The sequence below is a fragment of the Poeciliopsis prolifica genome, unplaced genomic scaffold, assembly GCF_027474105.1.
Source record: "Poeciliopsis prolifica strain line A6 unplaced genomic scaffold, Auburn_PproV2 SCAFFOLD123, whole genome shotgun sequence".
Lineage (NCBI taxonomy): Eukaryota > Metazoa > Chordata > Actinopteri > Cyprinodontiformes > Poeciliidae > Poeciliopsis > Poeciliopsis prolifica.
Genome location: NW_026562498.1, coordinates 240,001 through 251,805, shown reverse-complemented (window position 1 = coordinate 251,805; position 11,805 = coordinate 240,001). Strand labels below are relative to the sequence as shown.

Below are 11,805 nucleotides of genomic sequence, written 5' to 3'. Positions count from 1 at the left end.
TTTGAGTAACAAACATTCTGAGCTACGCTAATGCGTTAGGCTAACATGCAGAAGCGAGGTTAGCTCTGTGTCTAGTTCAGAGCTAACCTAGCTCTGCTGTGAACCTAGCTTAAATGTACACATATAACAAACTGCTGAACTATAAAGATCTGGAATCTATCCTGATATTTCAAGCTTGTTCACTGAAAGACTAAAAGTAGAACCTGGTTTTGTTGAACTGTAGCTAAAACTTGTTTTTCTGCTTGGACTAGGACATTAAAACACAACACAACACACATAACCATAATGTTCATTTTATTCTTTAATGACAATATCCATCAGAACGGAGCTGATATTTGTTTTCTATTTAATTTCTGGGGCTTGATGAGGCTAGCGTTGGCAAACTGAAAGAGTTTTTCCATGCACAGACTTTCCATCTACACTTCCTGAATCTAGAAGTTTCTGTCTGATGTAGAGGGATGTTCTCGCGGTCTACAGTCGGCTCTGAGCGAATGGACGATGATGTGAGGAAAATTTGACCTTTGGCCTTAAAAGCAAAACAAAAATCCAACAGTGTCACTGATGGCAGTGACCCGGCAGAAGGAAGCTGGATCAGAATACTGCAGCACTTATGATCACACGTCTGACAACCGTAAAAATAATATCTGAGACTTTTATATAAATAAGACAAAAATCCACAGATGCTCCAGAGTTCAGAGGTCATCAGCGACATGCTGAGCAGGAAAGTTGAGGATGTGTCCAAACCTTCTCGGCAGCATGCCAGTGAGGGAATGCATGTGTCGGGCTACTCAGCTAGCATTCGCTACTGTTGGAACTGGGAACGCTGGGAACGCTGGGGGAACGTTGGGAATCCTTCCTCCGTGGAGCGTCAAGGCTTCGCTGGCTGGATGGAGAGCAGGCTGCCGAACTTAAAATGCTGGATCACTGGGAACTTCTCCAAACACTGAAAACACGACAGAGAGCGAGACGGATTAGCAACAGGAGCTAAAACCGCTGCTAAAGGAAAACAAGCTAACGAAGAGCAGGCTAATGAAGAGCAGGCTAATGAAAAGAAGGCTAATGAAGAACAGGCTAAAGAAAAGCAGAATAGAGACTTCTCCAAAAGCAGGAAGTGGACTACAGCCCAGTGTATTCTGGGTAAACACAACCAGAGCTAACTTGCTAGCCTAACGCTAGCAGCAGAAATGGCTCCTGGTCCTCCAACACTAAATCTGACGCCTCCATTTTGTTTCCATCTGGTGAAACAGGAAGTTGCTCTCAGTGGTTCTTGGCGCAGCGCCCCCACAGGCCAGGAGGGGAACATTGGTGGTTTGTGTTAAATGTATCAGTTGTCATAAACGTCTTTTAAAAGCTGCTGAATAAAATTTACTTACTTGCTAATTTAGTTTAAGCCAAAACTGCTTTGTTTGGGAAATAAACTGAATAAATGTCGTATCTGTACATTCATTTGATTATTTCTTAATATCAGGATGCTGGAGTTTTTCACTCCTCTCCAGTTTAAATCGATTTAAACTGACCGACCATCATTTTGACTCATGGAGACATTTGGACCGATTCTGTTTACTGACGATTAAAAGTAACTTTATAGTCAACCGGTCCGAACCGAATCAGAACCAAATGAATTCAAAGATGATGAAATATGAAAACGTTTCACATCATGTGTAGGTTTCAACATTCTCAAATATGAGAACAACACTAGTTGAAAGAACAACAGCAGAAAAGTCCAAAGAAAAACCTTCAGAACGCCTGAAAATCTGTTGAGCAAGAAGATTAAAGACAGTCAGAGTGACTTAAAGGAAAACTTCAAGAACCCGGATCCGCTCTCTGTGCGCGCCAACCCGACCTGCGGTACCGACTTTCACTTTGAGCGAATCGTGAGCAGGGCAGCCGCTTTGTGCTGCCGCTTTGTGCTGCCATCTTTACTGGGGCGCAGCAGTGGGGGTCTGGAGGCTGGGTGGGGAGGGTCTGTGGGGGGCCTGTGGGTGTGTGGGGGGGTCTGTGGGGGGTTTGTGAGGGGGTCTGTGAGGGAGGGTTTGTGTGGGGGGGGTTGTGGGCCTGTGGGGGGGGGTTTGTGGGGGGGGTCTGTGGGGGGGTTGTGGGCCTGTGGGGCGGGGGAGCCTGAATGCTCAGTCTGTCTGGGCGGTGACATTGCAGGTCACAATCATCCAGGCAGAACGGGGGAACAGAAGAATTGATATTTGATCAATTTATGTTTGGAAAATTAAAGAGTCACAGAGGAGAAAAGATTCATGCTCAGAAATATTTAAAATGTCCTAAAAACTGATCATAATTTGACCACTGATTATTAATGTTCTAATCTAATTAAGACCAAACAAAAACAGTATTTACCAGATTTTTATATTTTTTTCCTACTCATTAAGAAAATTAATTAAAAAGTTATAAATCTGGTTTCATTTTAGCAACTTTTACTCGTTAGCATGACTTTAGTTTAGTTTGATTTAGTTTAACATATTTAAATTCCAAAAGGCTGAATTTAAATGAGCATTTTTCCATCTGCAGCTAAATGTAGCTTCCGCTAATAGCTTAGCCACAAGCTCTAATCTAACTATTCTGTTTTTTGTTTTAAATGTAATTTAACCTTCAAATAAAGTTTTTTTTTTAAACTATAACATACTCTAGTTTTATTTCATGAAGGCTTCATGGAAAACTAACTTGTGAATCAAAACATGGCTTCTTGTTGCTTCTGACTTCAGGCTAATTATTAGCCTAGCGAAAAGCTCAGCTGAGCTAGTGTTGATTTTGATGCAAATATCTATTTTTACAGAAACTTTTAAATGAATAAAACTAAACAAGGTTGATTTAATTCTTTCGGGTTTTTTTCTTCTAACATGAATAAATTTGGCATGAAGAAAACTAGAAAAAAATTGAATAATATTCTATTTCATTATTTTAAAAACCTATTTTATTTTCTCTGACCTCCTTTGCCTCTCAGAGAGCCGTTAAACACTCCATCCTGTTTCTGGTTTAGTTTCGTCAACAAACTCTTTTGTTTTATGTTTCATTTGAAAACTGTAAGGAAAATAATCCGGAGTAAGTTTTGGAGTTTTTCTTAACTGAGTGAGTTTCTGCGACTTTACCAACAAAAAAAGAGAACCGAAGTAGGATGAAGTTCTTCTTCTGTTGTTTCTGCATCATGACTCAGTTAGACGGAGAACTTTGGTCTGCAGCTCAGCCAAACCGTGTGTGGGGCCGGGAAAGGGAGCGAGGAATGTGAGTCTGCTGATGGTTGCTTCAGGCTGGAGGAAGGTCGGACGGAGGGAGGGATGGAAGAGGAGAGGATTTAATGAAGGGAACGGGCAGGGGGAAGGGAACGCAGACAGCCTGGCCCCTCAGCTTTGGGAAAGACTCACAGGCTGCTCTGGAAAACACAGGATGTGGGCATGCAGGCGGGGAGAACGGGCTTAGACATTCCCCCCCATCCCCCCCCCATCCGCCCACACACACACACACACACACACACACACACACACACACACACACACACCACACACACACAAGTCTCATTCTCTCCATTCTTGATTTAACCCTTTCCTGCCTCTGCAGCCCTCAGAACCAGTCTGGGTGTTTCAGTCAGAGCAACCCGGTTCTCTGCCTGGTTCCAGTAAAGTAAAAACTGCAGAAGTGAGCATCTTTAAACTAGCCCTTTCAGCTAGCATCTTTAAACTAGCATCTGAAACTAGCGCCTTAAGCTAGCATCTTTAAACTAGCGCCTTTAAGCTAGCATCTTGAAACTAGCGCCGTTAAGCTAGCATCTTTAAACTAGTGCCTTTAAGCTAGCATCTTTAAACTAGCGCCTTTAAGCTAGCATCTTAAAACTGGTGCCTTTAAGCTAGCATCTTGAAACTAGCGCCTTTAAGCTAGCATCTTTAAACTAGTGCTTTTAAGCTAGCATCTTTAAACTAGTGCCTTTAAGCTAGCATCTTAAAACTAGCGCCTTTAAGCTAGCATCTTAAAACTAGTGCCTTTAAGCTAGCATCTTTAAACTAGCGCTTCTGAGCTAGCATCTTGAAACTAGCGCCTTTAAGCTAGCATCTTAAAAGTAGCACCTTTAAGCTAGCATCCTAAAACTAGCGCCTTTAAGCTAGCATCTTAAAACTAGCGCTTTTGAGCTAGCATCTTGAAACTAGCGCCTTTAAGCTAGCATCTTAAAACTAGCGCCTTTAAGCTAGCATCTTTAAACTAGTGCCTTAAGCTAGCATCTTCAAACTAGTGCCACTAAACTAACTTTTAAGCTAGCATCTTTAAGCTAATCGAGTTTAAGCTAGTGCTTTAAAACTAGCGCCATTAAGCTAATGTTTTACGCTAGTGTCTTTAAGCTAGCGCCTTAAAGCTAGCGCCTTAAGCTAACTGTATAAAATCCACAAAGTTAATCTGTTTAAATCCCAGCAAATGAAAGATAACGTCTGAAGACGATTATAAAATGTTTTGTTTTTTTCCAAATGCGACATTTTGATCACTTCTCTGTGTTTACATAAAGATAATGTTTTAAGGGACAGAAAAGTTATGTTTTTTTTAAATAAAAATGAGACAAAGAGGGAAAATGTTTTTCATTGTAACTAATGTTCATTTATATCAGTAAGTCAGAAGAAATGTCCTAATTATAGCGCCACCTGTAGGTGGACCCAAGTAATAACAACAATTGTAAACAAATACCGCAATTTTAAATTATGTTTTTACATTGTCAAAGCGACAGTCAAAGAAAGAACTGTTTAATTTCAAGACTCCGAAATGACGTAAAGCTTTCAGCTTATTTAGTGACTTTTTGTTCATTATTTGGGAGTTTAAATAAAATCCAATAAATCTGTGGGAGAAAAGGCCTCATTTCACCAGGAATCAGTTAGATCTATTCTGAAAAATTTAATATTTCCATCTCTGTTTAAAATCGTTTGATGTTTATCTACATTCCTTTCTCCTTCTCTTATTAAAAACTTTTGATAAAATCTTTTCATCGTCTCATTTCACTGCAGTTAGAGGAAATGTTGAAGACGTCAGTAAACGTGAAACCAGCTTCAGAACCGAAAACAACCTTTACTCTTTTTTCTCAAAGTTGAAGTTTTTACAGCCAAACGTTTCCGAGAAACTAGATCAGAAACACTGGAGCAGAAACACTGGAGGAGAAACACTGGAGGAGAAACACTGGAACAGAAACACTGGAGGAGAAACACTGGAACAGAAACACTGGAGAAGAAACACTGGAGGAGAAACACTGGAACAGAAACACTGGAGGAGAAACACTGGAACAGAAACACTGGAGGAGAAACACTGGAACAGAAACACTGGAGGAGAAACACTGGAACAGAAACACTGGAGGAGAAACACTGGAACAGAAACACTGGAGGAGAAACACTGGAGGAGAAACACTGGAACAGAAACACTGGAGGAGAAACACTTGAACAGAAACACTGCAGGAGAAACACTGGAGGAAAATACTGGAGGAGAACACTGGAACAGAAACACTGGAGGAGAAACACTGGAACAGAAACACTGGAGGAGAAACACTGGAACAGAAACACTGGAGCAGAAACACTGAAGATGAAACACTGGAACAGAAACACTGGAACAGAAACACTGGAGAAGAAACACTGGAGGAGAAACACTGGAGAAGAAACACTGGAACAGAAACACTGAAGAAGAAACACTGGAACAGAAACACTGGAACAGAAACACTGGAGAAGAAACACTGGAACAGAAACACTGGAACAGAAACACTGGAGGAGAAACACTGGAGAAGAAACACTGGAGGAGAAACACTGGAGAAGAAACACTGGAACAGAAACACTGGAGGAGAAACACTGGAACAGAAACACTGGAACAGAAACACTGGAGGAGAAACACTGGAACAGAAACACTGAAGGAGAAACACTGGAACAGAAACACTGCAGGAGAAACACTGGAGGAAACACTGGAACAGAAACACTGGAGGAGAAACACTGGAACAGAAACACTGCAGGAGAAACACTGGAGGAGAAATACTGGAGGAGAAACACTGGAACAGAAACACTGGAGGAGAAACATTGAACAGAAACACTGGAACAGAAACACTGGAGGAGAAACACTGGAACAGAAACACTGGAACAGAAACACTGGAGGAGAAACACTGAAGATGAAACACTGGAACAGAAACACTGGAACAGAAACACTGGAGGAGAAACACTGGAGAAGAAACACTGGAGGAGAAACACTGGAGAAGAAACACTGGAACAGAAACACTGGAGAGAAACACTGGAACAGAAACACTGGAGAAGAAACACTGGAGGAGAAACACTGGAACAGAAACACTGGAGAAGAAACACTGGAGGAGAAACACTGGAACAGAAACACTGGAACAGAAACACTGGAGGAGAAACACTGGAACAGAAACACTGGAACAGAAACACTGGAGGAGAAACACTGGAGAAGAAACACTGGAGGAGAAACACTGGAGAAGAAACACTGGAACAGAAACACTGGAGGAGAAACACTGGAACAGAAACACTGGAGGAGAAACACTGGAGAAGAAACACTGGAGGAGAAACACTGGAACAGAAACACTGGAGAAGAAACACTGGAGAAACACTGGAACAGAAACACTGGAGGAGAAACACTGGAACAGAAACACTGGAGAAGAAACACTGGAGGAGAAACACTGGAACAGAAACACTGGAACAGAAACACTGGAACGAAACACTGGAGGAGAAACACTGGAACAGAAACACTGGAGAAGAAACACTGGAGAAAAACTGGAACAGAAACACTGGAACAGAAACACTGGAGGAGAAACACTGGAGGAGAAACACTGGAACAGAAACACTGGAACAGAAAAACTGGAACAGAAACACTGGAGAAGAAACACTGGAACAGAAACACTGGAGGAGAAACACTGGAGAAGAAACACTGGAGGAGAAACACTGGAACAGAAACACTGGAGGAGAAACACTGGAACAGAAACACTGGAACAGAAACACTGGAGGAGAAACACTGGAACAGAAACACTGGAGGAGAAACACTGGAACAGAAACACTGGAGGAGAAACACTGGAACAGAAACACTGGAGGAGAAACACTGGAGAAGAAACACTGGAGGAGAAACACTGGAGTAGAAACAGTGGAGGAAAACACTGGAGAAGAAACACTGGAGGAGAAACACTGGAACAGAAACACTGGAGGAGAAACACTGGAGTAGAAACAGTGGAGTAGAAACAGTGGAGTAGAAACAGTGGAGTAGAAACACTGGAGGAGAAACACTGGAACAGAAACACTGGAGGAGAACACTGGAACAGAAACACTGGAACAGAAACACTGGAGGAGAAACACTGGAACAGAAACACTGGAGGAGAAACACTGGAACAGAAACACTGGAGGAGAAACACTGGAGGAGAAACACTGGAACAGAAACACTGGAGGAGAAACACTGGAACAGAAACACTGGAGGAGAAACACTGGAACAGAAACACTGGAGGAGAAACACTGGAGAAGAAACACTGGAGGAGAAACACTGGAGCAGAAACACTGGAGGAGAAACACTGGAGAAGAAACACTGGAGGAGAAACACTGGAACAGAAACACTGGAGGAGAAACACTGGAGAAGAAACACTGGAGGAGAAACACTGGAGAAGAAACACTGGAGGAGAAACAGTGGAGAAGAAACACTGGAGGAGAAACACTGGAACAGAAACACTGGAGGAGAAACACTGGAGAAGAAACACTGGAGAAGAAACACTGGAGGAGAAACACTGGAGAAGAAACACTGGAGAAGAAACACTGGAGGAGAAACACTGGAACAGAAACACTGGAGGAGAAACACTGGAACAGAAACACTGGAGGAGAAACACTGGAGAAGAAACACTGGAGAAGAAACACTGGAGGAGAAACACTGGAGAAGAAACACTGGAGGAGAAACACTGGAACAGAAACACTGGAGGAGAAAACTGGAACAGAAACACTGGAACAGAAACACTGGAGGAGAAACACTGGAACAGAAACACTGGAGGAGAAACACTGGAACAGAAACACTGGAGGAGAAACACTGGAACAGAAACACTGGAGGAGAAACACTGGAGAAGAAACACTGGAGAGAGAAACACTGGAGTAGAAACAGTGGAGGAGAAACACTGGAGAAGAAACACTGGAGGAGAAACACTGGAACAGAAACACTGGAGGAGAAACAGTGGAGTAGAAACAGTGGAGTAGAAACATGGAGTAGAAACACTGGAGAGAAACACTGGAACAGAAACACTGGAGGAGAAACACTGGACAGAAACACTGGAACAGAAACACTGGAGGAGAAATACTGGAACAGAAACACTGGAGGAGAAACACTGGAACAGAAACACTGCAGGAGAACACTGGAGAGAAAACACTGGAACAGAAAACACTGGAGAGAAACACTGGAACAGAAACACTGGAGGAGAAACACTGGAACAGAAACACTGGAGGAGAAAACACTGAAGAAGAAACACTGGAGGAGGAAACACTGGAGTAGAAACAGTGGAGGAGAAACACTGGAGAAGAAACACTGGAGGAGAAACTGGAACAGAAACACTGGAGAGAAACACTGGAGAAGAAACACTGGAGGAGAAACACTGGGAGTAGAAACAGTGGAGTAGAAACAGTGGAGTAGAAACACTGGAGGAGAAACACTGGAACAGAAACACTGGAGGAGAAACACTGGAGAAGAAACACTGAGAAGAAACACTGGAGGAGAAACACTGGAGAAGAAACACTGGAGAGAAACACTGGAGAGAAACTGGAACAGAACACTGGAGGAGAAATACTGGAACAGAAACACTGGAGGAGAAACACTGGAGAAGAAACACTGGAGAAGAAACACTGGAGGAGAAACACTGGAGAAGAAACACTGGAGAAGAAACACTGGAGGAGAACACTGGAACAGAAACACTGGAACAGAAACACTGGAGGAGAAACACTGGAACAGAAACACTGGAGGAGAAACACTGGAACAGAAACACTGGAGGAGAAACACTGGAACAGAAACACTGGAGGAGAAACACTGGAGAAGAAACACTGGAGGAGAAACACTGGAGGAGAAACAGTGGAGGAGAAACACTGGAGAAGAAACACTGGGGAGAAACACTGGAACAGAAACACTGGAGGAGAAACAGTGGAGTAGAAACAGTGGAGTAGAAACAGTGGAGTAGAAACACTGGAGGAGAAACACTGGAACAGAAACACTGGAGGAGAAACACTGGAACAGAAACACTGGAACAGAAACACTGGAGGAGAAACACTGGAACAGAAACACTGGAGGAGAAACACTGGAACAGAAACACTGGAGGAGAAACACTGGAGGAGAACACTGGAACAGAAACACTGGAGGAGAAACACTGGAACAGAAACACTGGAGGAGAAACACTGGAACAGAAACACTGGAGGAGAAACACTGGAGAAGAAACACTGGAGGAGAAACACTGGAGAAGAAACACTGGAGGAGAAACACTGGAGAAGAAACACTGGAGGAGAAACACTGGAACAGAAACACTGGAGGAGAAACACTGGAGAAGAACACTGGAGAGAACACTGGAGTAGAAACAGTGGAGTAGAAACAGTGGAGTAGAAACACTGGAGGAGAAACACTGGAACAGAAACACTGGAGAGAAACACTGGAGAAGAAACACTGGAGAAGAAACACTGGAGGAGAAACACTGGAGAAGAAACACTGGAGAAGAAACACTGGAGGAGAAACACTGGAACAGAAACACTGGAGGAGAAACACTGGAACAGAAACACTGAGGAGAAAACTGGAGAAGAAAACTGGAGAAGAAACACTGGAGGAGAAACACTGGAGAAGAAACCTGGAGAAGAAACACTGGAGGAGAAACACTGGAACAGAAACACTGGAGGTGCCTGAGTGTCTGGAATGTTGGATGAGATTTCCATGGATGTTCCAGATTATTCCAGATAATCCTCAGAATAAAACTTAAAGTTCAACATCAACGCGGCGAACTGCCTGGAGACAGAGCAGGAAGATTTGATCTCATTTTAACCGTCTGGGCCAACATTGTTCTGATGTTTATGAGGAGCTCTATTGATCAGTGATTGGTTTCATTGATCAGTTTCATTGATCAGTGATAATTTCATTGATCAGTGATTGGTTTCACCTCTGCTTTGTACATCCTGATCAGGCCCTGGTTGACTTTGGACCAGGACGGGACGGCGCTGATGTTCCATAGCTGGTTGGAGTGCTCAGCAAACGGACCCGTCTTCATCTGCAGAGCAAAGAGATGATCAGAGATGATCAGAGATGATCAATTGTGTTGGCAAATGTCGTTACAACCATCAGAAAATAAAAGTTTAAATAAAGGAATGACATAAGAGACACAGAATGGAGAATTTTAACATTTAAGAAATAAAAAAAGCAAAGTAGTGATTCAGATCCAAGTTAAATTATTATTAACAGGTTAGCATAGCATGCTAATGCTAGCAAGCGCAACATAATGAGTTGGGTCAGTTATTATGCAGAGGCTTATTGTGACCCTGTTCCTACTTATAAACATTTAATAAGACATGAGCTGATCAGTAAATGAAAAATCACAATTTAAAACAATTATCTGAATAATTTGTACAACTTTTAACTGTTTCTAAATGTCACTTTCTTTCACACAATCTTCCTGCTTCAACACATTAAGGTTGATTAATTACATTTAAGGCAAATGATTGATCATTTTTTCATTTCTTTGAAATTTCCTAAAGTAAATCAGATTGTTGTTTTTGATGAAACCATCCTCATCTGGGAAAAGTTCAAGCGAACCAAGACATCCTGCAGACTTAATGTTTTCATTTCCTCCATAAACTCTTTGTACAGAACATTAATTAAACATTAATTAAATTCAACCAATATCATCTAGAATTTACTGAAATTGTGTTTTTGGGTTCCCTACTCTTTTAGTTTTTTTCATAAAGCAATATAGTTCTGACCTACTACTAATAATAATTCATTTTATTTGTTAGCTTAAAGACACTTTACAATTGAACACCCAGGAACATCTGATTCACTTCATTTTGTGAATTAAGTACAAAAACAAAACTAAACACAGTGAAACTTTGTCACTGAATTAAAAACTGACCAAAGTCTAAATAAAATCTGGAGCTTTGGGATAAATGAATCAAACCCAAACCGTTCCTGCTCAGTTTTGCTCTCAACAAACGTTCAATCTGTGAACGTCTGAATGTGACGCCGGCTCCTTCCCAGCAGAGCAACCCGAGTCCGACCCCGGGGCATCAATCTTAGAAAAACCTCGTTTTTCCATCCCGCAGCCGAGTGCCGCTGCAACGCTTCCAGGGCCTCGCATGAGAAGACAGGGGAAGGGCGGGGCGGGGGCCGGGGGGCGGAGACGGGCCGTATTCCCTGGAGGAAGGAGTGATTCACAGCAGCATGTGGGGAAGGAAGTGACTCATGTTTGGGGCTTGCGCTCGCACACAAGCCCTGTGTCTGACGTTAACGCAGAAACACAGAGAAACAAGAGAAACGAGAGAAACGAGAGGCTGAGACACTAGGAGAGGAGAGGAGAGGAGAGGAGAGGAGAGGAGAGGAGAGGAGAGGAGAGGAGAGGAGAGGAGAGGAGAGGAGAGGAGAGGAGAGGAGAGGAGAGGAGAGGAGAGGGAGGAGGAGGGAGAGAGAGGAGGAGAGGAGAGGAGAGGAGAGTGTTTACGCTTTCAGCTGTAAACAAAGAGCAGCAAACAGAGTCGGGTCCAAACAGGACAGAACAAAAAGAATAAAACGCTCTGTGTCACGTGCAACGATTCCCGGATATTCTGCCTTTTAAATTCTTCAGCTTCACTTCCACAG

General features: G+C 42.7%; 1 protein-coding gene across 1 annotated transcript in view; it reads right to left on the bottom strand.

Moving 5' to 3' along the window:
• Positions 1–287: 287 nt before the first annotated feature.
• The window catches only part of LOC129355016 (serine/threonine-protein phosphatase 2A activator-like), a 19,908-nt gene continuing 8,390 nt past the window's right edge, over positions 288–11,805 (bottom strand). The window contains 2 exon segments of the mRNA XM_055024568.1: positions 288–943; positions 10,118–10,225. Of these exon segments, the coding sequence (XP_054880543.1) occupies positions 869–943; positions 10,118–10,225 (183 nt within the window). The 3' untranslated portion in view covers positions 288–868.